Genomic DNA, 27921 nt, shown 5'->3' on the forward strand with positions numbered 1-27921 from the left:
TTTCCTATCAGCTGTCTCCAAAAGGAGATATTCAGTACTTTAAAAAATTACATAGTTTTTGCCCATCTCTAAAATAGAACTTAACATTCCGATCCCAGCTACTTGATTGAAAGATACCAATAAAGTTACCGTCATTCTGTTCAGCTTTTTAAAAGCAGATTTTCTTTTAAGCAAGGACTATCTGAGATAGACTTCTTGATCTCCGTCCCTGTAGGTCTAATGGGCGGAAGGCAGTGAGACAGTGTACTACACTGTGAATGGACAGCCAGGTATTTTATGAATGGAGACGATCACGTGATCCCAGCACCTCCCCGAACTGATATTTCCCACATAACTGTGTCAACATTCTGAGAACTGGGGTAGTTGGTTGTGTGTGCGTTTGTTTTAAAATTTAATCTAAAACTCCAAATCCCCTTTACTTCCTGAAATCAAAAATCTACACGTAGAAGAGCGAGCTTTGAATTTTTTGGGGGGGAAAGCCTTTCAAGATGTCCAAGGTGATGGATGTTTAATTTTTTTTTTATGAATGAAGAGCGTGCTATGCAAATGAGGGCGATTCACAAAAAGAGAGAACATGGCGGCCACTTCTGCTTCTAGACCGCACCGACACTGCAGCAACCTACCTCCTTCTATACCCGCTTATCAGAAGTGTGTGCTTTTCGAGGAGGGGGAACAATGTTTGGCATTTTTCTAGCTATTTTGTGTTACACTGGCCTCGGCACTGGACTTTCAAGGTTTTTCAAAAAGGTCTGACTTTAGGAATGCACTTTGTTTAAAGGAATGCATCCTAACTCGTCCTAACTCACTTAACTCTTTCCAACCCTTCAAACATAAACAAAACTTGAACTTAATCGCAGGAAAAGATACTACTGTTCTACACAGAATTAAATCCCTTCTATATCGCAAACTGTCACCACATCATTATTCCTCTAGACAGCGCCTAGGTTAAAGCAAAATATTTAAAAGTCAAACTATTTCGTCTGGAAAACACAAGAACAGCCCAAATAAGCAAAAACTTAAAAATGTCCTAGAAGTTGATTCAGTAACCGTTCTGTTCAGCAAGGTAAATTCTGTTAACGTAAATACTGTTTAATATAGCCGAAGGGCAAAAAGGAACATTCGGAATTTTTAATTCTTTTACGTTCCTAAAGGAGCGTCCGATATTCACAAAGGTAAACAAAAGTAGCTCAATATCTCCCATATTCCAAGCGTCCTTAGTCCTATTAAATGTTAAAAAAATTTTAATTTCCTAACCTTACTTTTTCACAATAACCTGATAGTTTAAAGAGGGGGGAGGGAACGAAGGCTTAATCGGTATTTAAGAGTCACTGACTCATCGAATTAAGATTCAAGAGCAGTGCGCTGCAGAAGTTGCTCCCACACATTAGTTTCCAAGTGAAATAGCTAGAAAGGAAGCAGAATGGATGTCCAAGGCATGTTGGGTAGTACGCTAGACCGGAGGAAGACACGCCAGAGGTCTTCGAGGCAAAGGGTAACTCCACTTTCATCCACGGTACTCCATCTCAAAGACACACAACTGCTCTCCTAGCCCTGCACTTAACAGAAAGCAATTAGACCCAAGGAGTGGAGGGGGTGCTGCCATTACATAAAATGGCCCCAAAATCCTACATCTAGATGCACCGGCTCTCCGGGGTTGCCAGCTTTCCGGCACCCGAGACCCCACGGGATATGGGGAAGCGCTCGGGAAAACGGGGGTGGGGGGGTGGTCAAGATCAATGAGGCGCTTGCTTACTCGTTGTCAGAAGTCGCCGTCTCCTCGCTCATCTTTCCCTCACCGTGATCCGATCTGGAGATGGAGGAGCAACAGCAGGCAGGGGAGCAGGAGTAGCGCCGAGGGGCAGCAGGCAGCGGCGGCCGGGGGGGCGCGAGGAAAGCGGCTCAGGGGCCTCACCATGGTGGACGCCTCAGCCGGAACGGTGCCCCCCCAGCCGGGAACCCCGGCCACCCCCGCGAGGGGGTGGCGGCAGCGACCTCCGCCGTGGCGACCCCAGCCTCTTCCCTGCCTCAGCGCCCGGCCGGGGGCCAAAGGAGGCCGGCTGCACAGGTAGAGCGGAGGGGGTCGGGGACGCCGCGAGGCGGACTGGACAGCAGTAGCTCCTCGGCCGCCGGGGCGCAGCGCCGCGGGGTCCGGGGAGGAAGAGCGAGCAGAGAAGCCGGGAGCAGAGGCGGTGCTTCCCTCAGGGATGCGGCGAGGAGGAAGCGGGGCTGCGCTCGGCGGGGGCCGGCGGGGGGGTGCCGAGCCCGGGCTGCGGGCGGCGACGGCGGCGCGGTTCGGACGGAGCCCGCCCCACCATCTCCCGCTCGGCCCCGCGCCGGCGTCGGCCTCAGGCTTCCGCGGGGCTGCGGCGCGGACCTTCCCGACGCCTCGGGCCGGGACTCCTGAGGGAGCGGGCGGCGGGGCGCGCGAGGGGAGGGCGGCACCGGACACCCAGGGGCCCAAGCAACCGCAGCCGCTAGTGCTGTGCAGACCAAGCCCACCAGCTGCAGCTCGCGGGCCGCTCACGCCCGCGCGGGGAGTGCGAGGGGGCGGTGGAAGCTCTCACGCCGCCCGCTCCTTCCGCCGCCGTCCCGAGCCGGGGGCGCCGCGGGAGCGGGGTGAAGTAGTCCCTCGGCCGCTCGGGGCCGCCGGCCTCCTGCAGGGGGCACACAGCGGGCGCGGGGGGCTGCCGACCGGGACACCCGGGCACCGGGGCAGTGTGGGCAGCGAAACTAAGAGCCGCCAAATCGTTGCAGGTCGAAGTCGTGTGCAGCATTGCAAGTTTCAGGAAAGTAGTCCCCCTTCCCTCCCTTTCCCAAATCGCGGGGAGCCGCGGGGCGGGGCGGCGAGGCGAGGCGAGGCGGAGGGATACGGCCGCACCGCGCGGCGTGCGTGCGCGCGCTCCAAACTCTTGGAACGCCGCGGAGGGGCGGGCGGGCCTGCCTGCACGGGCGTTGCGTGCGGGCTAGCGTTGTTGCGGCGCTTTTCTCTACCTCTCCTGGCTTGGACTATCCAAGGTGCTTGAACCAGCAGGCTGCAAAGACAGTGTGCTCAGGGAGGAAATTTGGGTGCTACTCTGTTCTGCCGTGTGTGTGTGTGTGTGTGTGTGTGTGTGTGTGTGTGTGTGTGTGTGTCTGTGTGTTTCTTCCTTGCAGAGCAAAGAATGGAACTAGCTTGAGTACATTTTAGCTCGTGGGGGTTTCGGGCTGGACTGCAAAGAGCTCCTCCTGCTGTCCCTCTGGTTGCATTGCTGCAGTCCCCAAGCTTCTTGCACCAGTGAAGATTGTGTGCCGGGGGCGGGATGGGGGGGGGCAGGTAGTTTTCATACCTCGTTGCCTGATTTTTACTGCGCAAGGGGTCTGCCGGGCAAGGCATTCATATCTGAAAGCTGGAGTGCTTATTAATGAAGAATGACTTCCATTGAAGCCCAGGGTAGGCGTGTTATGAATCTGGCGCATCCAGAAGCACAGGAAATAACTCCCGCTGCGAGTGCGGTTGCATAACTATAGCGCAGGAGATGCCTCTGTGCCCGAACTGCTTCAGAGGGAGGCGGAACTGTACTGAATAGGCAGCTGTCACGTTTGCATTGGTAGAGGACAAATACGTATTCATCTCAACAGATTTTTGCCCAGAAACCTGACGTTTCGGGTTGGAGCCTAGGGTCTGTCTGACGGAGGACTCGGAGCTCCCGGCTTTGCAAATTCTCTTTATCTAGAAACCCAGTCTGGGGCCTGGGGCCAGAATCCCAAGCTCTGCCAAGTTCGTGAACATCTTCCCAGGCGTCAGTCTGACTGGGGGAAATTCTTTTCACGTCTCAGGTTTGTCTGACCTGAGAATGAAGGTTGCTGCTCCAGCCACCTGGAGGAGTAGAATGGTTCCAGAAGAAGAAGAAAGAGAACTTCCCCCACTCCTGCCATCTGCTTAAGCTCGGATTGTTCGCCGGAGGAACATGCACGCTACTGTTAACATTTTCTGTATACACAGTAGTGCTTGATGTTTGAAGAATGAACGAAGGAGCGAAACCAATCATTGACCCCCCCCCCCAGTCCCCTTAATTTCTGAGGTTTGTTTATGTAACTGGCTTCCCGCCTCAGCAGGTCCCAACTGAGAGCAAAGAAAGCGGACTGTTCCTGACGAGAAATGGTGAGGGGAGGGAGGTCTGAAACAGGGATCTTTAACCTGGAACTCCCTTCGATACTCCTGCCTCAGCCTTGAGTACTGGGCTTACAGGTGTGGGCCACCATGCCTGGTTTTAACTTGGCCTTTTAGACTTGTCTCTGTGAAGAATCTAGGGTTGTTGATTCAGGCCTATTTTTCCACTGCTACCTCTAAGGTCAGGTTTGAATAAAGACCCATTATAGTATTTATATTTTAGCTCTTAAGCAAATTCCTTAAACGCTATTCCTGTATATGATGGGAATAATAGCATCTAACTAAGAGCTGTGGAACAGATTGAGATAATTTACATAAAGCATTTAGTGTAAGAGTTCATGGTAAGAACTCAGTAAATCTTATTTACTATTTTGTACAACAGAGATAATAAACTCCATGGTACAGTGGTGGCAGTTGCTCTGAAGGTTAAATGTAACTCGTTCAGTATTGTTTATTCATTCAAATCACCATCGGTCATCTTATGTGTAACCCCCTTGCTAGATACGTGACCTGGTCCTCAGTGGGCCACCAATAATGATCACTATTAGTTAAAATTAACTTGGGCTGATGTGGTGGCACACACCTGTAGTCTGAGCACTTCAGGAGACTGAGGCAGGAAGACCGCACATTCAAACCCAACCTGGGTGACTAAATGACAGTGAGATCCTGTCTACCTGTTTAGGAATAAAAAATTAGGTCTGTGTGTGGAGATGCATGCCTGTAATCTCAGCTCTGGAAGACTGAGGCAGGAGGATGAAAGTTTTAACCAGCCTGGGAAATTTAGTGACTTAGTGAGAACTTGTCTCAAAAATAAAAAAGGTCTGGGCCTCGGATGTAGCTCAGTGCCTACCTAGCAAGGGCAAGGTCCTGCGTTCAATCCCTGGTGCCACAAAAAAATTTTTTTCAATAAAGGACAGAACATGTAGCAGTGCAGACTCTGGGTTCAATCCCAACTACCATAATAAATAAACAAAAATGTTTGTAAAAGGACTGGGGATGTAGCTCAATGTGAAGGCCCTATGCTTAGTCTCCATTACCTAAATAAATAAGTAAATAAATATAAAATAATAAAGTTGGTCATTTGCAAAGCCATCTTTCACTTTTGAAGATGTGCTTCTCTTTGTTTTAGTCAGTGCATTGGGAAATCATTAATACCAGTTTTGGGAGAAGATATGAAAAGTATCTTCATGTCATGTGCCAGTCTGTGTACTGGCCACTTTTGTATGCATTGCTTACCAGCAGGAACAAGACGTGATCAATAGCCCAAAGGAATGCTTTTTAGATTGTTCTAAATCCCACCACCAAGACAAGTCACCAAAACATTCACACTACCTTTGGTGGTCCCCATGCCATGGCATTTTAGGACACTTTTGTACCCTCCACCTTTTATTTTGGCCATGCTGGGGATTAGACCCAGGAACTTCACACTGACCTGCATCTCCAAACCCTTTTTATTTTTTATTTTGAGATAAGGTGCTGGTCTGGGCTTGAACTTTGCATTCTCCTGGCTCAGCCTCCCAGAGGGCACTTTTATGCCCTTTTTAACAGTGCATTTATTGCTTTTTTTTCTCTTACCACGTTGTTGACAATCTTACCAGCTGTTTTAGAAATTGTCCTGCTCTGGGCGGAGCTCTGAGTCTTCAGCTGTGAAACAGTGTGATCCTACAGTGACACTCAGATCCTTGGAGTCTTCTAGTCTGCCCTAGAGGTCGCCCTGAACTCAAGTGGCTTTGCCCCTCCCCTCTCCTGGTGCCTGGACTTTCCAAGGTATAAGAGACATGGCAACCAAAGGCAAAGTGGGAGACCTTATTTGGATCTTGATTTGAACAAATATTTTAAAATGTGAGACAGTTAAATAAATTTGACCACCAACTGGAGATCTGATGAGGATAAAGAAATTTTAAAGTATTAGTTTGTGATTTTTTTTTTGTCTTTGTCTTTCAGAGGTACATACTGAAATATTTACAGGTGAAATAATATAATACCTGAGATTTAATTCAGAATAATCTAATGTGAGGGTTTTGAGGGAAAAATGGGTAGAGATATAAAGGAACACAAGACTGTAGATTAATAATGAGTGCATTTTAAATTTTTATATACTTGAAATTTTTCATAATAATGTTTTTTCCCAATATACCATGAGTACTTATTTAAAATGTAGATTCCTAGGCACCAACCCAGTTATTGTGATCAATAGACCTGTACTGGGGCCAAAAAAATCTGCTCTTTCAAAAGTATTCCAGGTACTTGGTCCTTCTTTAATCCTTCCACCCCTTTCCCCCTTTGCAGCACATCCCTAGCTAAAACTATTCCAGCCAACACCCCCTACATACAAAGTGTACAGTATTCCAAGATAGAGCATAGTAAATATTGGTCAAAGCTAAAGGGCTCATTCAGCTAAAAAAGGTAGACTCAGCCAGCCTTGACTATGTGAGAGCTAAATAGTGATCATGGTGTCACTTGAAGTTTCAGTGCCATTCAGTTGGTACTAGAATAGGAGTCAAGGCTCAGCAGGAAAGGGAACATTTGTACAGTAAGTCCCTGACTTAGGAACATTTAAGTTGGGAACTTTCACAGATCTGAACAGTTTTTTTATGCTTTACATTGTATATTTGAGTCAAAGGTATGTAAGACTCACTTTGTCAGACTTACTAAAGAATCTGACTTACGGACATTCTTCCAAAATGGAACTTGTTCATAAGTCAGGGACTTACTGTACAGTGGTACCTGGGTTCGTGAACTTAATTCTTTCCATGATTCTGGTGGCAAACTGAATTGGACAAAAATCAAATCAAATGTCTCCCTAAGGTCAACATTGAACCTAACCATTGAATTTAATTCTGTGTTTTTTGGTACCGGGGATCAAACTCAGGACCTTGCACTTGCAAGGTATGTGCCGGAACCACTGAGCTAAATCCCCAGCCCTTGATTCAATTTTTTATCAGAATTGCAGGAAGAATTAACTTTGTAAGCCAAGGTACCACTGTATTTGTATCTTCCAGGTGGGAAGTTGCTGGTCACAATAGCTGGTTCTCACAGGTGCCTGGTTCTCTCTACCATTGTCCACAGCTTTAGGGATTAGCCACAGCCACCTAACAATCTGTTATAGGTGATTAATTATCAATAGCGGTCATGGGCCACGGAGAGAGGAACAACAGCCTAATTGCTAAGTTACTTCCAGGAGAGGATATCAACAAATTTAAGAAGGCGAATGTAGAGTCTAAATCCCAGGGTTTGCAAGGACACCAAGGACTGTCCTTACTGAGGCACTGGCAATGGCTCTGCAGTTCAGAGCTTTCTCCCTCTTTCCAGACTTCTCACTTCCATAACAATCATTTTTCTTTAAAACTCAGACTGTCACAAACTGTAGTAGCATGAGCCCATACTCCCAGCATTTGGGATGCTAAGGCAGGCGCATCCCTTGAGCCCAGGAGTTCAAGACCAGCCTGGCCAACACAGCAAGACTATCTCAAAAAACAAACAAACCCAAAATTTTTGTCTTAGCCTCTTTTACTTTTTGCCTGCTTACACTTGTATTGATTTTTTGTTAATTAACTTTTGATGAGTATATGTTTTTCCCCAGTTAATTTTTTTTTTTGTACTAAGGATCAAACTCAGGACCTTATGCTCACCAGGCAGGCACGGCATCTTCCCCAGTTAAATTTCAAATGACATAAAAGCAGAGGCTGCATTTCAGGATTTGCGGGGGAGGGGTCTTTAGCCATGGCTTTAAATAATAGAGCTTTTCAGGTGAAAAATTATATCAAAGCCTGGTCTCTGTGACACAATGAAGCTGTGTTGCCTGACACAATCAGGAGTTCCCTCTGGCTTCCTGTTGTGATATGCACACTACAGTAGTTTATCATTTCTCATACACTGTGCCGAGCACTGTTAGCTCTTAGCAGTTATTTGTACACTCAAGAAGCCAAAGAGAAGACAGTTAAATCAACATTTTTGAGGTTCTAGTAGTACATAAAATACAAGTGCACATTTCCATTTTAAAAATTACCCTTAGTATTACTTCTTAGCAGATGTCATTACATTCTTTATTTTAAAACTACTTATCAGAGAACTATATTTCCATGTTGTACTGTACTTTGTTTAATGAATTTTTTTCCTTCTTTAGTCTCTTGACTAATGAGCTCTGCCTCTAGGTGGAATTACTAAATGGTAACCGTGTTTCTAAATAGTTTCCTTGCCTTTGGCATGAGTCTGTTTCTCCATCACTAGAGTTTCCATGTTTTTGCGAACTAATACAAAGTATAGAGGATAAGTATGCTATTTTCTTTTTCTCTCTAAGGACTGCAATTGTTGGTCTGGTAGTATCCGGTGAGTGTGAAATCAGTTTACTTTTAATGCTCCAACTGCCTTTTACAGGAAGTTTCCACAAGATTACGACAAGTACAAGGGAAATGAGCAGTCTGCGATTTCCTTTATGCTCACTCAGTATAATCTTAGCAGGGAGGATGCTTAGGAGACCTAGGGCTACTAAATAAAGCACTCCTCTCCACCCATTGCTGTCCTCCCAAATGGTTTTGCACTCTCCTTCTCATTCTAAGTCCCATCACAACAAATATGAAGGATTAAAATGTCCATCACAGAAGATTTCCAAGCAATGTGCATGCTCTACAAATTTGTTACAACAAAGCAATCTGGACAGTTCTTAGGTTTTGGGTTTTTGTTTTTTTCCAAGACAAAGTTTCACTATGTAGTTCAGGCTGGTTTTGAACTCCTGTAGCCCCAGCTGCCTTGGAACTCACAGTAATCCTCCCTTCGGCCTCAACCTTCCAAGTGCTGGAATTAAGGCATGTACCACCACACTGGCTCTTAGATTTTGCTTTATGGCATTGACTTCTCTTTTAATGAGTAATAATGAGCCATTTTCTGGGACTTTAAAACTGACAATATCCTCCAGGAGCTGACCTTCCTAACACCGTCATCAGTTCAGTGTTATCAACTCTAGTTTACAAAGAGACTGGGGATTTGAAGATCAGAGAGGTTAGGTGAGTAGCACAACAGTGGTGTGTCTACAGCTGAAACCCAAATCATCTTCTCCTTCCACACCCGTGTGCTCGTGTGTTTGTGTACCTGGTCCTGTTGTGGCAAAGCTGAACAGCTCAGTGTTACAGCTGAGTGTTACAGCTCAGAGTCACAGCCAAGTGCCGCGGGTCTGAGGCACAGCTGTGTGTTACAGCTCTGGATTGCAGCTTTCACAGCCTGAAGACTCGAGAATCCGAGGGTCACTCAAAGAGGTGGAGAAAAACCTTTATTACACATCAAGCTCGGAGGAGTTCATATTCTGAAGTCTGAGTGCTTCACCAGCAATGAGAACCTTCTTATATAGGGATCCAGGGGTAGGCGAGCATGCTCATTGAAGCTGGGGTGGGGTGGGGGTGGGGTGGAGTTAACAGAACATTCTTGAAAGAGGCGGAGCTAACATTCTTCAGAGGTCGCACAGTTCAAACAGTTACAAAATATTCTGATACACTGGACAGGAGTATTGCAGCACAAACTTACATTTCTGGAACAAAAAATTTTGTGGAAAAAACCCATGGAGGCGAGGCAAGGGCCTGCCTTATTGTGTATTATCATTCGATCAGTCCATGTTCCTGTTTTTCAGTATTTTATGTAATACCTAAATGAGGGGATCCTAGGTAGAATATATGTTCCATTTCAAGTTGTTATACTTTGGATGATGAATTGGCAGGAGAACCCTGCTTTTCCAAAATGGGTGGACTCAATTCCTTGGCTGTTATCAAGCTGCTTTCTATGGACCTTTGATGTATGGGTTTCCTTATCGCATTAGTTCTCAGGGGGCAGTCTGGTGACCTAGGGGATTATTCAGGCAAGGAGCTTCTCTATTATCCCAGGAAGTCCTGGACACTCTAATGTGCAAGTGGATTGCTGTAAACCATCCTGGTAGTTATCTTGTTAATGTAGACGTGTAACGATCGTTATGCTTTCAAATATGTTATTATTAGCTTGAACTGGGGCACTGCATTTCCCCTTTTGATCATAGATTATCCATTCATTGCCATTCACTAAAGGTAAAAGAGGATAACTGCATATTTAAATTCATTGATAAAACCCCAATATCTATCTTGGGAATCACAAAATAATTTATTTTCTAAAACTATTGTGCTTTTGTTTGATACTGTAAATTCTTGCTACTCAATGCTGCAAAGCTTGCCGTGAAAGCTTGTAAGAACGATGGGCTCTTTCCCTTCACGCCAGCCTTGCTGAATCAGAGTCTGTGTTTAGTAACATCCCCATGTGATTCATCTGCACATTAAATCTCGAGAAGATAGCCCATACCTTTAATCTCAGCACCTCTGGGGGCTGAGGCAGGAGGATCCCAAGGTGGAGTCCAGCCTGGGTAACTGAGTGACTTTGTGAGACCCTGTCAAAAATGAAAGAAAGGAAGGAAAGAAAAAAGAAAGGCAAGGAGAAGGGAGGAGAGGGGAGGAGAATGAGGGGAATGAAAGGGAGGAGAAGGGAGGGGGAGAGGGGGAGAGGAGAGGAGAGGGAAAGAAGGGAGGGAAGAGAAAAAGAAAAATGGAGGCACTGTTCATTGGGCTAGAGAGAAGAGGACTATGCATACATGTACAATCCACTGACCAGGTACAGGGAGAAAGCCTGCTTTCCTGGAAATCACATTCTAGCTAGGAAGACATGGAAACTAGAAGAAGCACGTAGACAATACAAAATGCAGTATGACTAAATGCCTAGTAACTAATAAAATTACCTATTATTATTTTCCTCCAATGATACTAATCTTATTACCCTGACATATCACCCTTTTGAGTCATATGGTATTAGCCTTGTGCATAGTAAAGCAAAAAATACACAAGATGAAATTCCATGTCCAAGTTCCATCCCCAGTACTGCAAAAAAAGAGAAAATTCCATGTTTAAAAATTATGAGATGCTATAAACTTCGGTTCTAGTGATAACTGACCATTGCTACCTCACTGGAAAGAGATGTCCACATTCTCCCTAAGATTTAAGATCCTGGAAGGAGGTTTGCTTGCTTCAGCCCTAAAGGTCTTTATCAAAAAGCCTTCAAACACTTCACAGCCTTATCTTCTCCTGGCTTTTAGCCAATCTTTGTTTATTTCAAATTTCCTTCTTGTGTGGGATGTCCCAGACTTCCTTCTGGTTGCTTGCCAAGCTGTGGCATGGACTTTGAATGGTCTCTCTTTACCTACCTTATTGCTCTTGTTTAAGTGTTATCTCCTGATATTAAAGATTTTAAGAATGTACTTTGGAAAATAAAATTGCTTTCTGCAATTCTACATTATTTGGTGCAATCTACATCTTAGAAATGTAGCTATTTTTGATCAGTTCCATGATAACTGTTCTTAACTATATTTGTTTTGTGCCTATATTTTGTTATCTATCCTTTCTAAGTTTCTGTAAAATCTCAATATTCACATGTATCAAATCATTTTTGTATAATAAGTTGTAAAATGTCTCATAGGTGCTTATTAAATGTTCTTTTATTGTGGTCATTATAATATTTTAACATGCTTCCATCCAAATTCATAGTTTTCTCTCCTTCTATCTTTTTACTTTTTACATATCTAAAATATCAGAGTTCATTGAAAACTACTTGAAATAGAAGTAGTATAAGCCTAACAATTACCACTTTTTAGTTTTGCTCATTTTTATTTTCTAAATCACCTTTACTTCTGATATTCACCCTACTTTATAAAACCAGAAGTACTCAATAGAGGATTTAGAGAACCTTCAGAAGTCAGAGCCAGCCAGACTTCATCAGAGAGTAGTATTTTGGTTTGACTTGCAAAGGCACCATCTTTGATAAACTTGTAGAAGAGCTCTCTAAGCAGAAGAATTAACTCATTGAGGTATTTATTTTATATGTCAGGCTCTGTAACAGAATCAAAATGAAAGCAGTTGTTTTGTTTGGTTTGGTTTGATTTTTGGCAGTACGGGGATTGAAACCAGGGCTTTGCACATGCTAGGCAAGTGCTCTGCTACTGAGCTACATCCTCAGCATTTTTAATTTTATTTAAAGACAGGGTCTTGCTCAGTTCCCTAGACTGGCCTCAAATTTGTGATCCTCCTCCCTCAGCCTCCTGAGTAGTTGGGATTATTGGTATGTGCCACCACACATGGCTAATGAAAGCAGGCTTTCACTTCAAGAAGCTTGTAGTCCAGTGAAAGTGTATATTGGCAGATTACCATTGCCATAGTACATGCTATGAGTTATGAGGCAAGTGCCGTGGGAACTTTATGTGCATAAAATAGAGAATTGACAGTAGGAGAGTTGTCACAAAGCATTGTTGTAAAACACAAAAGGAAGTGAAAACCCATTCCTGAAATTGACTTCAATCACATGTTCAGGTGAATGCGAATAGAAAAAAAGTTCTGATAATTGTTTATTTGTGTAATTTCAACTTCCCAAGGCCCAGTTGGAGCCAAGAGAGAATTGATGATGTTCCATTCTCTTTTCTTGTGCACATTAAACAACAAGGCAGAGCATGAGAACAAGACCCCATCAGGACGCGGCTCTCCCAGCCTTCAGCTTGTTCTCTGAGGGAAAGGAAGAGAGGTATTGGAGAATATCTGCTTGAGTCCCCACGGTGACCCCGTGCATGTTGATAAAGCTGGCTTGTTTGTTTTCAATTATATTTTCTGGAAGTTATTTATTATACAGGACTTTTTGAGCTTAGTTCAGCAATTCTCTAATTTAGTACCTAAACACTCTGAGAAAATAATCTTTTACATAGCGTACTCTCGCTTCCCAGCTCCAGAACTGCCAGTGGTGGCCTTCTGTATTAATTCTAAGTGCCCAAGGCCACATGTCTTGCCTCTCCTTTAAGCCATTCCAAAGTAGTTTTTATTGGGCTTTCTGTTTCTCTTGTCTCTTCTGAATGCATGTTAAAATTCTCTACAAGGTATACTTTTTGTGTGTTTGTTCAGTAAAGTGTCCTTAGGTTCCTACTATCTGTTCTGACAATCAAATTAAGGAAACAGAAGACTTACTTCCTAAGATCTCTTTTACTTTCCCCAAATTTCTGCTACTGCTCCCTCATTAAAGTTGATAGAAATTGCCTGATGCCTCTCAGAGATTTGAAGGAAGCTCATGTAGACCTGTATCATCATGTGTAATTCAAAAGAATAATTCTAACAGTCACAAAAATCATTAAGATGGAGAATACCAAGATTTAATCCTTTACCTCTAATCAGATATACTACAGTTGAAGGTTCACATGGACTTTCTGTACATCTCCTTAGAAATCCTCAGTGCAAAGAAAAAATACTAAACTGTCTTCCGTGTTCATTTAAAAAATTAAACCAAATGCTCTTTGTAATTACTTGGAATTCTACAAAAAGAGTAGGTAGTGAGGACTGTAATCCCTCTTTCCTCAAAGGTGACTACTATCAACAGTGGAGAATATATAATATCAAATTCTTCCTTATATATTTACATACACACATAACAAGCTCAAGCTTTGCATATTATTTTTAATATACCACATACATTTTTTTATACCAGTACTCATTCCTTTAAGTGGTTATATGGTATTTTGTAATATGGAATTACTACAAGTTGTCTTCTTCTATTTATTTACCTCTTTCTGTCTTCAAATAGACAACATTGATTGTTGCTATGTTTTGCTTTTTTCATTAGAAACAATGCTTACATGAAAATCCTTGTATGTTTATCTTTTGGTGTAAAGGGAAAAATTTCTCATAGAAAGATTTATATAAGTGATTTTGCTAGGGCAAAGAGAATGAATTTTTTTTTTTTTTGGTACCGGGGATAGAACTCGGGTCCTTGTGCTTTCGAGGCAGGCGCCAGAACCACTGAGCTAAATCCCCAGCCCCATAGAATGAATGTTTTAAATAATTAAAAATAATACAAAACAATGCTCCAAAATACTGTGGTTTTTTTAAATCAACTATTTTCTCACCAGTAATATACAAGCATACCCTTTCCTCTCTACCCTTACCTAAAAAGGACATTAATAATTTTATTTAATTTTTATTAATGTGATCCCTTACCAAGATGTTATCTAATTGCTGCTTTATTTTGCATTTCCCTAATCACTAGTGTTAATTTCATTCATATTTCCTCTTCAGTGATTTCCCTCATTTACCTGCTTCTCATTAATTTCTCTTTGCTTTGGTTTCCTTAGTTTTACTTTTTGATATTATTATTGTTGCTGCTGCTATGAAATAGCTGTACTGAAAATACTCATTTTTTTAATACGTTTTTTTTTTTTGTTACCAGGGATCGAACTCGGGACCTTGTGCTTGCGAGGCAGGCACCGGAAGCACTGAGTTAAATCCTCGGCCCTATTTTTTAATACTTTATTTTACTGTATCTTTTATTTGCAGTACTGGATAAAATCCAAGGCCTCCTGCATTGTATGCAAACATTCTAAACTGAGTTATATCCTCTACCCCTATAAAAGTACTCATTTATTAAATACTATCACTAGTAGGTTGCTGTCTTTACTAAGAAAAATAATGGTAAAAGCATTATTTATAAAGACTTTCAAAGTTATCTTACCTATAGTTAATATTTTATTTATTTTTTGAGATAGGGTCTCACTATGTAGCTCAGACTGGTCTTGAACTCACCATATATCCCAGCCTGATGGAACTTACAGTGATTCTCCTGCCTTAGCCTCCCAAGTCCCAGGATTGTAGGCATGTGCCACCATCCCCTGCTAACATTTTATTTTTATTTATGTGATTTTAAAATGCAAACTAGCAATAATAATATGTATACTTCAGGGAGAAATTTAATGGAACTATAAAATCTACATTTGTCTATAGTTTCCCTGTCACAAAGGTGTAAAACAAACATTACTCCTAAAAAATTATGAAACATACCTACTTTCTCCTTTCCCAAAGTAATAATACAGAATAACCCTCTTGATCAACACAAACAGGAAAACGTTGCTGGACTCTTTACTATAAGAGTGTGACACATGTTCTTCCCTGGTGGAGGACATAAAGGTAATCATAACAGCTAAATTTATTGGAAGCTAACTGCACGCCCAGCCTCTGTTCCACTTGCTTTATATATGTTAACATTAGTCATACCGCACACGGGTACTATTTGCTTCATCTCCATTTTGGTGGTGAGCCACATGGAGGTGGAATACTGTGCTCAAGTAGGGTTCACAAGAAGAATGTGCAGAGCTCCAGGTCAAGGCCAGGCATCCGGTTCCAGAGCCTCACTCATAGCCAGGGTGCTCAGCCTCCATGGCCAAGACTGGACTAAAGTAGTTACAGAAAGGAAAGGAACTGTAGGAAGAAGGACATGGACAAGGAGAGTGAAGAAAGAAGTGAGGGAGAAGGAGGAAAAAAGAAAGAAAAATAAAGATGGAGAAAAGAAAGGAGGTAGGAAAGAAAGAAAGAAATGGTGAAAATTACCCCCTGTCCCCTCTCATGCCACCAACCTGGTAGCCAACCAAGCAGAGCTTGCACCTGTCAGTGCTGGCAGGATGCACTGTGCTTTGCATTTGGTCTTCCTCCTCCTCCCTAGCTCTTTTCCCAACCCCACACCCAGGTACCCATGTACTTCTCCCAACCTGGGAACACTGTCTGGGACTCTCCTCATAATGCACTTCCGTGATTCCCAAAAACTGTATAGAATGTGAACTCTTACAAAGACAAATGGGAGCACCTCTGTACTCACTCATCATCTGATTTGTGCTTTCTACATATAATACAAACCAGTTGCCAAGTATTTGCAAAGTGTGCCTTTAAAAAAAAACTGCTAGAAGAAACATGGCAAAATTTGGGTTTGGATTTCAGCTTCTCCCAAGTTCGATAGATTCATTTCACCTTCAGCACAGTAGTAAAAATAACAGGGAAGCCAGTGGTGCACACCCATAATCCTAGTACTCTGGGAGCCTGCAGCAAGAGGATCCTAAGCTTGAGCCTGACATAGGCAACTTAGTGACGAAGACCCTGTCTCAAAATTAAAAATACAGAAAATGTGTACATAGGAGAAAAATTAGCTGGGGATGTAGTTTAGGGCCAAGGTCCTGGGCTCAATGCTCAGTACTGCCAAAAAGAAAAAAAACGTTATTAGGGGATCATGCCACAAACATGGTTGGGTCGGGAGTGATTTTGATTCCCGCTCCCAGGTGAGATCTGGAAACATTTTGAGTTGCCACAGCTGGGGAGTGGGGATGATGAAAGGAAATGTCACTGGCATCTAATGAATAGAGTCCAGAAAGAATACTCAGGACAGATCCTCACCATAACAACGACAAATTACTTGACTCGAAATATCAGCAGTGCCATGGTCTGTTCCATGAACATGAGGCCATGGTACCCAGGCTCAAGTTTAAGCTCCTCTCTTGCTTGTCCCAAGATACAAGAACAGGTAGAACTTTTCTTTCTGTCCAAAGTCTACTTCTTCCTTCCCACTCCTTCTATCTGGCCTAAAGCCAGGTCATTCACTTAAAAAAAATGTGCAAAATAAAAGTGGCATAAAATTTCATGCCAATATGTTTGGGTATAAAATCTTGCCAGAGTTTTCTACTTCTGGTCATGGAATATTTTGCAGAAGGATTTTCTGAATGATATTATATGGGTGTCTCTTTATTAAGTATGGCTTAAAATGAAACCAAGTATATGTTGTTGGGGTAACAATAGAAAAAAAGAAAGGAACATTGTATTCTGCCGCAGCTGTGTGAGGAATAATTATTACCCTCAAATTAGACTAGAATATCTCTTATCCTAAGAAAACACTTTACAGATTTGAATGTTGCTTCTTTTATACATCTATTAATAATGTGATATATTTATATGTACTCAGAGAAAATCAAAGTGTTTAATAGTGGTGTCTGAAATTTTTATATTAGTTATCCTTTTATATGCCACATATTCTGCTTAGTTTTATAAGCATTATTTTATCAAGCCTTATATGTCCAGTTAGTAAATGTAGAAACTAAGGCCTCAGAAAGGTGAAGTTATTTACCCAAGCTTACCTAAGCTAATAAGAAGCAAACTAGGATTTGAATTCATTTTCTCTGACCAAAACTAGCAGTATTTATATAATCTGGTTCTACGTATTTCATTATCCTAATTTCCAAGATCATTCAAAGAATAGAAGATATCCCTGTTTGTACTTTTTTTTTTTTTTTTTTGGTACTGGGAATCAAACTCAGGATCTTGCGCTTGCCAGGCAGACCTGGCGCCACTGAGCTACATTTCAGGCCCTGTCTTAAAATATACCTGCCACCAGCCAAGATGGTTCAGGAGGGTCACCTTGAGTTTGAGGTCATCTTCAGCTATGTAGGGAGACCCTGTCTCAAAAAGACTAACAAAAACAGCAACAAAAATGCACCCATAAATAAAATTGAGGTGCAAACATTATAACTGTATTATTATAGTAATACATTATAATCATTACAAAAGACTGCAAAATAAAAATTTTTTAAATGACTGAAATGAAAAGCAAGTGAAAAAAAAGTTCTGCTATTTCTCCCTGTGTCTCAATGGACTGTCAGCCGTGTACCTCATGGGATTCTTCCACCTGCTTCTAAGGCCACTGGAGTAACATGGTCACTTCTTTTTTGCTTTATGTGTCAAACTAGGAGACCTGGCCTGTCTGTGCTTCTTCAGAGACCCCACCAGAAGTAGCTTCTTCTCAGAGCAATAGTCATAGATGCTACTGTCAGTCCAGATCCACACTTAAGATCAAATGATCCAACAATAAAAGGAGAATATGTCCTCGTCCATCAGCATAGTGAACTATGGCAGGGGGAGGGCCTTCTGCCATTTCATCAATCATCAGGATAAAAATACAATGTGGAAAGTAGATCCAGAGCACAAAATTGAAGGCCTCATAGTGTTCCATTACAAAGGCCTTGATCTCAGAGTCCCAAGAAAATAGGCTTCTAAGTTCTCTCCAGTGTTTCTGTCATATAATTATTCAGTAAAATACATACTGGGTTCACCCCTGAAAGTGCAAAACCTCTGCAGAGGGAGGAAATCTTGAGAGTATGAATCATATGTAAGAAGGCAAATTATAAATATACCATGTAGTTACTTGATTTGATTTGGTTTAACATGTTTCTTTAAAGCTTCTATTATATTCTTTCACTTCTCACCAACATCCTGTGTTGATCCTTTGTGCAGATTAAACCCTCTCTCTGAGGCCTTGACAGGGACCATCTCAAGCTTAAAACTTAAGGTGGGGGCACATAAACCTCAGGAATCAAGATAAATAATTTTTTTTTTTTTGGTACCGGGGATTGAACTCAGGACCTTGCACTTGCAAGGCAGGTGGTGGAAACACTGAGCTAAATTCCCAGCCCCCAAAATAATATTTTAATGTGATGCCTTTTAAAAATAAAATTAATGTCAAAAAAATCTCTGATGAGCAAAATATCAAAGTTTTATAAACTGACAAGGAAGTCTGTCTCTTAGTTCTCATAGGATTGTAGGAGTAATATCCATTCTGTCTGGTTTCTCCATGGCTTACCTTCACATTTGGGTAAGATGGTATATTTCATTTAACTTCCTGATATTCTAAGTAAAAATATTCCTTTGCTCTCACTCTAGGAAACCTCCTTTCAGCAGAATACTCTATTTTCAAGTTCATTCCAACTAAACTGTGTCCTGCCAAAGGGAAGGTTCCTATCTGGCCATGACCTTCAACTTTCACTGTCCTTTACATCTTCACCATTTAGAAATAAAGATATTGGAATATATTGTAGATAGCCATTTTCCTCTCAATTAATAGATACTTCATAGGCTAAGTAGTTAATCTAATTTTTAAATGGGGAATTTAATATGAGGATTCTGCAGTATCTCATTACATAAAGGACACGGATGCACTGGACCTTAGATTCAATAGGATCATGGATCCAAACATTGTTCTGTCTTTCTGCTCTGCCCTTGTGGCTGCTTCTTTCTTTTCTCTCATTGTCTACTAGTTATGTTCACAACTCAGATCAAATTGGAGAAGGAAAAGATTTTATGAACAAAACCTCAGTTGCCTGTGAACTAGCACAATCAACAAGGGGGATCTCTTCTTATTAAAAAGCTTTTGCACAGCAAGAGAAACCACCAGCAGTGTGAAGAGACAACCCACAATGTGAGAAAAAATCTTCACCTGCCTTTCCTCAAAGGTCTACTATCTCGAATCTATAAAGAACTTAAAAAAATCAGACCTCCCAAATTTAAAGACCCAATCCAAAAATGGGCACCTGAAATGCACAGACATTTCTCAGACAAAGAAGTAGAAATAGCAAATAAACACATGAAAAAATGTTCAACATCACTGGTCATTCAAGAGATACAAATGAAAACAATGCTGAGATTCTACCTCATTCCAGAAAGAATGGCTGCTATCATGAAATCAACCAGTAACAAATGCTGGTGGGGTTTGGGGAAAGAGGAACCCTGCTCCACTGCTGGTGGGAGTGTAAACTGGTGCCACCAATGTGGAAATCAGCATGGAGCTACCTCAAAGAACTAGGACTGGAAGTCCCATTTGACCCAGCTATTTCCCTGCTGGGGATCTTCCCCAAAGGTTTAAAAGAATCATACCACAGTGATATATGTGCACCCATGTTCATGGCAGCACAATTTGTAATAGCTAAAACTTGGAAGCAGCCCAAATGCCCATCAACTGGAGATTGGATAAAGAAAATCTGTTTTTTTTAATATAAAATGGAGTACTACTCAGCCATACGAGAAATTAGAGACATTTATAGCTAAATGGATGCACATTGAGGCAATACTCTTAAGTGAAATAAACAGGACACACATATGTAAATACTGAATAGTTTCTCTAGTGTGAGAAACTGAAAGTGTCAATAAAGACTAAAAGGTATAATAGAAAATGTGAAATAGGAAGAAAAGGGGCAAAGGGGAAGGGGAAGTAGGAGGGGTAGGGGAAAGGAAAGAAGGGAATGGAATTAATATGAGAAAAAGAAAAAATAGAAACAAAATCTTTGTAAATAGGGAAGGAAAGAGGGGTTGAAGGGAGGGGAGGGGAAGGGGGAAAATAAGAACCAAGAGAGACTATGTAAAGGTGCAAATTTCCAATGATGAATGTCATTATATTGTATACCTAAAATGTACTAATAAAATAATATATATTTTTTAAATTGGAGAAGGGGACCACTAACAAGTTGCAGGTCAGGGGCTTCAATTATAGACATCAGCTAATATTACTTTGTTGGCTCCAGTTCTGAAATTTCTTAGATAAAACTCCTATGGGCCCAGTTTAGGAATGCCTTGCCTTGGCCAGTCAGCACTGTCCCAGGGCAAGATCAGATCTGACCAATGCTGGGGTTTATGGTGGGGTCCCATCATTGTTATGTGGATGATGGAATTAGAGAGGGCAGTTTCCCTGCTAAGCCAGAATTTGACAGAAAAAATGATCTTTATCCACCCAAGGCATTTGCCTTACTTTTCTCATTGCTGAGACAAAATATCTGACATCCATAAGTTAAAGGAGGAAAGGTTTATTTTGATTCACAGTCTCTAGAGGTTTCAGTCCATAGTTGCCTGGCTCCAAAGCAGGGCAGCAGGGCAGAAAGGCATTACAGAGGAGAACAACAGTTCATGGTGTGTCAGGCAGAAGGCAGCAAAGCAGAGAAGCAGCAAGCAGCAGCAGCCTTCCTTCTTTTTCCCTTATATTTCATCTAGTCTATAAGCCTATTGATCGATGCCATCCAGACCCAGGGTGGGGCTTCCCATTCATTACCCACACCCGGAACTATGCTTAACCAATCAGTGGACTAATGTAGTACCACATGCCCTTAATCCCAGTGTCACATCCTCAGTCCATGTTCACAGGCCCTAGATCCAGCCACCTCCAAAAAGCCCCATCTATAACTGCATGAGCCTTTGGACAGATATCTAGATGCAAACCATAACAATATTGTTTAGTTCAAACCCTTTATAGAATAGATGATGAAATTGAGGCTCAGAAAGGTGGGTTAACCACAGCTAGTGAGAAAGACAGAAATGGATTCCAGGTGTCCTGAGGGCCACACTTGCTTATTTTCATTCAACAGACTTTGAACATTCACTGTGTGCCACACCTGGCTTCAGATGATCAGATTGGCTGCAACAGTAAATGTCAGCGAGAGAAAGTCTTTGTTTGGAGGAGCAGCTGAGACGGGGTCTTGCCATACAGCTCAGGCTGGGCTTGAATTTGAGGCAATCCTTCTGCTTCAGCCTCCAGAGTGCTGGGATTACAGGAGTGCGACACCAAGCCCAGCTTGCAAGAAATTCTTATTCTTACTTTACTGCTTTTTCTTAGATTAAACAGGAGGTCCTCTGATCTTCTTCTCAAAATAGCTTTTACTTTTTAAGTGTTCATGATAGATCCCTGGGCCTTGCACATGCTAGGTAAGCTCTCTACCTCAGTTCTAAAGAGCTTCCTTTTTTTTTTAAAAAAAATCACTGTCCCTAATCTTCCTTATTGAAAACTTCAAGAAATATTCCATTCCCTCTACCTCTTCATAGCTTTCCCACATGCATGATTCTGACATCAGCTTTTCTAAAATCCACATGAACTACTTGGATAGGCACATAGTCATAAGACACACAGTTAATATACACAGGCTTTTGAAAGGATAAGGATATTTTCACCATATGGGAGGCACATAATAAATGGAGAGGAAAAAACCCACATTTATTTAGTAGTTACTATATACCATTTTCCACTTTACCTCTGGGGAAGAACATTTATATTTAAAGATTTAGAGATAGCAAAATCTCAAAGAGCTGTTTGGGAAGGGTAAGGGGGAAAGAAAATAGAAGATTGAGCATTAAATTGAGTCTTGGTTTAAGTCAGACATCATACTTTCCATTTTCCAGGCCCGTGACCTTCAGGAGTTCACTTACCTTTTTTTTCCTCAGTGCTGGGGATTGAACTGAGGAACTTTGTGCTGAGCTACATCTGCAGCCTATTTCCATTTTTTAAAAAATTTTGAGACAGGATCTTTCTAAGTTGTTATATTGTTCACGCTGTGGGCTGAATTTGCAATCCTCCTGCCTTCCTGCTGGGATTACAGGTGAGCCCCACCATGCCTGGCTTCATTCAACTTCCTGATCCCTTATTTTCCTATTTTATAAAGTAAGAGTGGAGATTAGATAATCTCCATCAAAATTATTTGTTGTCCCTATGCTTACTATGTTCTTGAAAGGATTTGAGAAACCAGTTAATATAACTGGTTTATATTATATTTATATTATATTATATTATAAATGGGATAAATATATCCCATTTTCAAAATTCTACATTTTCATGTCAGCAAGTGGGTTTCACTGTGCTCCTTCACAGGTAAATAGCTTGTATTTTACTATTTTTGCACTGATACTGTCATCAGACAGGGTTAGGGGTTCTTAAACGCACCCTACATGCAGAATTAAGTTGCAAGTTTGCTGACTCCCATCACAGAAAAAGACTTCAGAATATGTCATTAAGAGACATAAAGGGATTTATTAGTCAGAAATTTAAAGCACACATTGAAAGAAAAAAGTGGGGACCCTTAAGAAAAAGAGGTGCCTTACGATCTGGAGTTGGATATATTTATAGGCTTGGGGATGTCTTCAAGATGGATGATTCAGGATGTGTATTCCTACTGTCCATCTCATTACCTATCTGGTAGGGTATGTCACAATGTAAGTCATTTCCATGTGTTTGAAGTTGAATCTACTACTTTGAGGATGGAGGAAACACTATTACAGGTGAAAAGAGGTCATTTATTCACAAAAGAGGCCGATTGCAGGTGAAAGGGAATTGGTCAGGCTTATTGTGTCTTGGGAGAAGACAGAAAAAATCTATACTGCATTTGAGTAACGTTTATGTACTGAAGCTGCAGTTTTTGGTAAAAGTACAATTTTAAAATTCTGATTTTCCTTGGATCCTTCCTACCTTTCTTTATTTCTTCTATCCTACCTCAAACCTATAAGATCTAGTGATGTTTAGTAAATGAACCAGATTTCTTTGAAAACAAGGTTGCTTTGTCTCTGAATGCTAATATTTTAATGGGTGCAGCTGTCATGTGAAATATATTATTTCTTCATAAAATTTTCTTTTATTTTTTTCATAAAGTAAAAAAAATAAATTCCTCTAAAGACGTGAAAAAATACAGGTTTATGTGTACACAAAAATATCTTACACTGGTCTTACATTCCTCCTATTAGAAGGCTAAGATATATTATGAACATGTATTGCATATTACTTAGAGTTCTCTACATATTTTAGGAAATGAAAATCTAAGGAAAGATGAATGGGAAGAAAAGGCATTTTTTGTTGTTGTTGTTGTTGCTTACTGGAAACTCTAGTACATCTACCTGATTACTTTTTTTGGGGGGGGTTCCAGGGATCGAACTTGGATCCTCACGCTTGCGAGGCAGGCTGCAGAACCACTGAGCTAAATCCCCGGCCTACCTGATTAATTTTTTTAGGTCGATTTTAATTTATTACCTGGGCATATAGGTCAGTAGATGTTTTTTGTCTGATATCAGAACATTTTCATATTGTAGCTATAAAAAGTGATTTGGACCCACCATTTGCACAGTGCCCTGTGTTTCCTTGACTACCAGAGACAGCGATGTCTTGATGAGCCCCATAAGAGGAAAGCATGTGAAATGTGTGCGTTCCCAGAAACAGCATACAGTCCCTGTGGCTAGATTCTGGATCGACATTCCTGGAAGCAACCACTCCAGAGTGCTACTTTTAGCAACAGTAGTAGCTAAGATCTGATGCATGAACCAAGACACTGTGCTATATATTTTCTAAGTCTCTTGACTGAGCCACTGTTGAAGGGCACTCACTGATCTGGTAGCTGATTTAGCTGTCAGTGTTTTCCCATCACATGAGTTGACCCCAGTATTGGCCACAGAGCAAACCTCCTGAAATGGCAAGTTGACTATGGACATCAAAACACTTAAAGGTATACAAAATTTCTCTGTAATTCTACCCCTTAAGAATTTGTCCTACAGAAATGAGCATATAGTATAGAGGCTGGCACATAGTTGCATACAATAAATGTTAGTTGTTGTTAAGAAGATGGTCCTCGTAGCATAGTTTATAGTAGTAAAACTTAGATTAAAACCAACTGTCCAAGAAAAGGAAATTGATTAAATAAATTGTATCATGTCTATAATATATTACTAGGCAGCCACTAAAAATTATGCCACTGGTTTCTAAATTTTGATGTGCATCAGAATGTACAAAGAAGTGATCAAACGTGAAATTGTCCAGGACCAATCCAAAATATTATAAGAATAATTGGAAAGTTCTATAGGTAAGAAAGAAGTTAGGCTTCATGTGAACTCAATATATAATATGGCAGAGCATTAATTTTGACTAAAATATCATTATTTAAGTCAAAAACTTGCTGACCTTTCTTAACCAGTCCACATGTCCCAGACAGACCTATTTTTAAAGGACTCATTTAAATCCTTTAAGTCATTGGAAACAGGCTTGGCTGTACCTATATCTCATTCAATGAGGTTTTTATTTTTAATTAGCATCGTTATAAAAAGTCTCTTTTCCCTTCTAACTTATGTTATCTTCTATCTGTCTCAGTCTCGATACATAGACTCTCTACTTCTGTCATCTATCTATACAGATATCCCTTTAATGAAAAACAACATTTCCTTCCAAGAGAAAGAGTCCACTTGGATTAATACTTCCCATTTGGAGCTATCTTCCAATCTGCCTTCTCTGGAAGTGTTTTCATAACATTGGTATTGGATTGAAACCAACTGAAAGTCTATGACTGAGTATAGTGAAAGCATTTAACTAGCATTTGTGAAGGTACTTTTAGGCCCAAGACAAATAATTGTTTTTCTACAGTTTTTGTTTTGTTCAATGCAATATAAAAATTCAGAAAGTAGCCAATACAGCATTTTTTTCTTCCAAAGGACACTTCCAAGCACACCATAAAGCAATATAATAGAATGGATTGACATCGGAAAATCCAAGGTAGTCCTTTTTTATGGCTATTCTTTGCCATTTACCAGGATTGTCTCAGACCTTGGAACCACCTATTGGCAGTAGAGTGACTCATTAATATCTGATATGTTGTGTTTCAGAAAGTGTTAAAGTCCTAATTTCTTATTCCTGCCTATATAACAACTTCCCTAATAATAGCAGTTTGCAATTATGCAATGATTATTTCTGTCAGGTGTGGCTCCCATCACTTTACCTTTGTATTAATGTATTTAGTTTTTACTTTGTAAGGTGGTAGGATTTTTATTCATTGTCATTTTACAGATGAGGAAACTGCAGGCTAAAGCACTCGATCAAGGTCATACAGATATGAGCATGCACTACCTTTAAACTCTACCTGTAAACTCTAGGCCTCAATCTCAGGGCTACTGCTCTAGGGCTGAGCATTAGCTTCACCTCTCTGAGAAGTTGTAGGTGCCCAAGAGAGTGCAGAGGACCGAGTGGTAGGAGGAAAAGCCTTAGGACAAGACAAGGGAGAATTTGGAAGGTTGCAAAATGGAGCTATGAGATAAGGAGCCTTTCTCAGAAGACCTGCTCATCTCTGACTAGCGGAGGGCCTTTCCGAGTTTCAATTTCTTATTTCACAAAGACTTGACAATAACTCACTTTCACTCTGTTGTCATAATTAAATGAGATGAACTGTGCACAGAAGGCACGAAGGAACTTTAGTTGTCATTGACTTCCAGCCTCAGTTAAAGGCAAAGGAAAAGGTTGGGGCAGAGCTCAATGGCAGAGCACTAGCCTAGATGTGCAAAGACCTAGTTTCAACCCCAAAACAACAGAACTCTTGAGGTTTTTTAATTTACTAAATGAAATATACTCAAACACATTTCTAAAGAGCTTTCCTTAGGATTGAAAAATGAAAAAAAAAGCCAACCAAACATTGGTACACGACAGCCTCCGTAATTTCAAGTGTTCTTTCTTACCACTGTCTTGATAGTTTGCTTTCTCCCTTCCTCCTCTTCTTCCTTCTGGTTCATTTTTTTCTTTTTCCCTTCTGGTTCATTTCTTAATAAAATACTTTTTGAAAAAGTGCAGCTTTGAGTCAGCTAAGTAAGGGGGAAGAAGGGTAATTTTCTACTAAGGCCAAGAAATCTGTGGCAAGCAGAGGGCCCCCCCCGGAACATCCCAGCAGCAAAACAAAAGTTCAAAATGCTGGCTGAGCTGGGAGATGAATTCTTTGGAGGGAGGAAATGTGGAAATGACTAAAAAGTACAGACTCTTTCAGGGCTGGGATATACTTACTGGGATTTCCCAAGGCACTACTTTGCCGGGGGTACTTGATTTACCTACAAGAGAATGGCCCTTTGTCTGGGCCATTTGTACTTCCTTTTATATTCTCTTAGAGCTATCCAAGTTGACTCAAGACCAAGTGTCTTACTGACCATCAAAATTGCTGGTTAGAGTAAGAAAGCAAGTCTTCTTTGGTTCTCTCCGTGTGTTATGAATAGGAGAACTGGGTCTTGGTGTCAAAGAGCCCCTGGTTGAACTTGCGCTCTGCTACTTATTCCATAGGTAACCTTGGGAAAATGATTTAACCTCTCTAACTTCCCTCATGCAGGAAGTGGGAGTGAAAATAATAACATGCAAGTTTGCTGCAGTAATTAAATGAGATAATACGTGCATAGGAGTGGAGAGTATGATGTGTTCATTGTATTGGAGCTGATATTATTGTCTATTTTTTTACATATGCCTATTACTCAGCTTAATAAAGATGTATTTAGCAAACTGTATGCCTGAAACAAAGATATACTATCAGAAAAAAGAGATATAGTATAGTAAAGGATTTACTTCAGGGATCTAAAGAATTGTACTGTCCCAGGTTACATTTTAGATTCAAATGAAGAAGAGCAATACAGAAACATGAAAATAGAGTGATATGCTGCGTAGTTGTCATAGTGGCCAAGACATCTCATTTGCATGCACAAGTTTTGATTGTCTTAACTACGTTAGTAAAATGTCATATTATTTAATAAGATTTTCGATTTTGAAAATTTGCTTTTTTTCTGGTACTCAGCATTAAAGCCAAGGCCTTTACTCTGAACAATATACTCAGCCCTTTGTAAAAAATGTACGTTTTGAAACAGGGCCTTACTAAGTTGCTAAGTATCCCCGCTGGCCACAAATTTATGATTCTCCTGCTTCAGCCTCCCAGACTACTGGTATTACAGAAGTGTGCCACCACATCCAGCTATTGATTAAAAACAAACAGGCAAACGAAAACAAACAAACAAAGATTTACTTTCCATGAAATTAAAATAATTAGCTCAATTTAAAAGACTGAAAGAGGGGCTGGGGATTTAGCTCAGTGGCACTGCGTCTGCCTCCTCACAAGCGCAAGGTCCTGACTTTGATCCCGGGTACCAAAATAAATAAATAAACAAACAAATAAAGAAATGACTGAAAGAGGACTTAGATTCCCAACCCCCTCTATTCCTCACCAAATTAGCAGCTTTTGGCTTGAATGAAGCTACGTAGCGGGTAACTTCCTGCTTCTAGGTGACTTGAATACTTTTAATGCCACTTTAGTTAAATATTGTTTATGTACGTACTATGTACTAGACATCTGCGGCTCAAAAATGAGGAAGTCACGGAGTAACCCTGGAGAAGAAAAATAAGATTGCAAATGTGTTGAGTATGTGGAAATTGTGCTTTTGAGGAAAATGGTTGTGTTCATGTCTGCTTATTAGAAGTCTAGCACGTGATCCGTCTGATCATTCCTTCTGTGTCCTGGTTATAGAACTCTGTGTTCCTATGTACTTTCCAGGTGGTTGGTTTATTAGGTT

General features: G+C 41.0%; 2 protein-coding genes across 8 annotated transcripts in view; one reads left to right on the plus strand and one right to left on the minus strand.

Annotated features, from left to right (window-relative positions):
- The window catches only part of Spred1 (sprouty related EVH1 domain containing 1), an 84118-nt gene extending 82229 nt beyond the window's left edge, over window positions 1-1889 (minus strand). Inside the window, exon 1 of the mRNA XM_004861523.4 lies at window positions 1754-1889. Coding sequence (XP_004861580.1) covers window positions 1754-1785 — 32 coding nt within the window. The 5' untranslated portion in view covers window positions 1786-1889. The remainder of the gene's footprint in view (window positions 1-1753) is intronic.
- A 12-nt stretch (window positions 1890-1901) lies between these two features.
- LOC110345194 (uncharacterized) overlaps window positions 1902-27921 on the plus strand; it is a 105241-nt gene continuing 79221 nt past the window's right edge. For all 7 annotated transcript variants that reach the window (XM_087207524.1, XM_087207528.1, XM_087207521.1 and 4 more), the window contains exon 1: window positions 1902-5917. In XM_087207524.1, the coding sequence (XP_087063650.1) occupies window positions 2205-3023 (819 nt within the window). In that variant the 5' untranslated portion in view covers window positions 1902-2204 and the 3' untranslated portion in view covers window positions 3024-5917. The remainder of the gene's footprint in view (window positions 5918-27921) is intronic.

Source organism: Heterocephalus glaber, unplaced genomic scaffold, assembly GCF_053883595.1.
Source record: "Heterocephalus glaber isolate CG9 unplaced genomic scaffold, H.glaber_assembly_v1.0 deba00000809, whole genome shotgun sequence".
Classification (NCBI taxonomy): Eukaryota; Metazoa; Chordata; class Mammalia; order Rodentia; family Bathyergidae; genus Heterocephalus; species Heterocephalus glaber.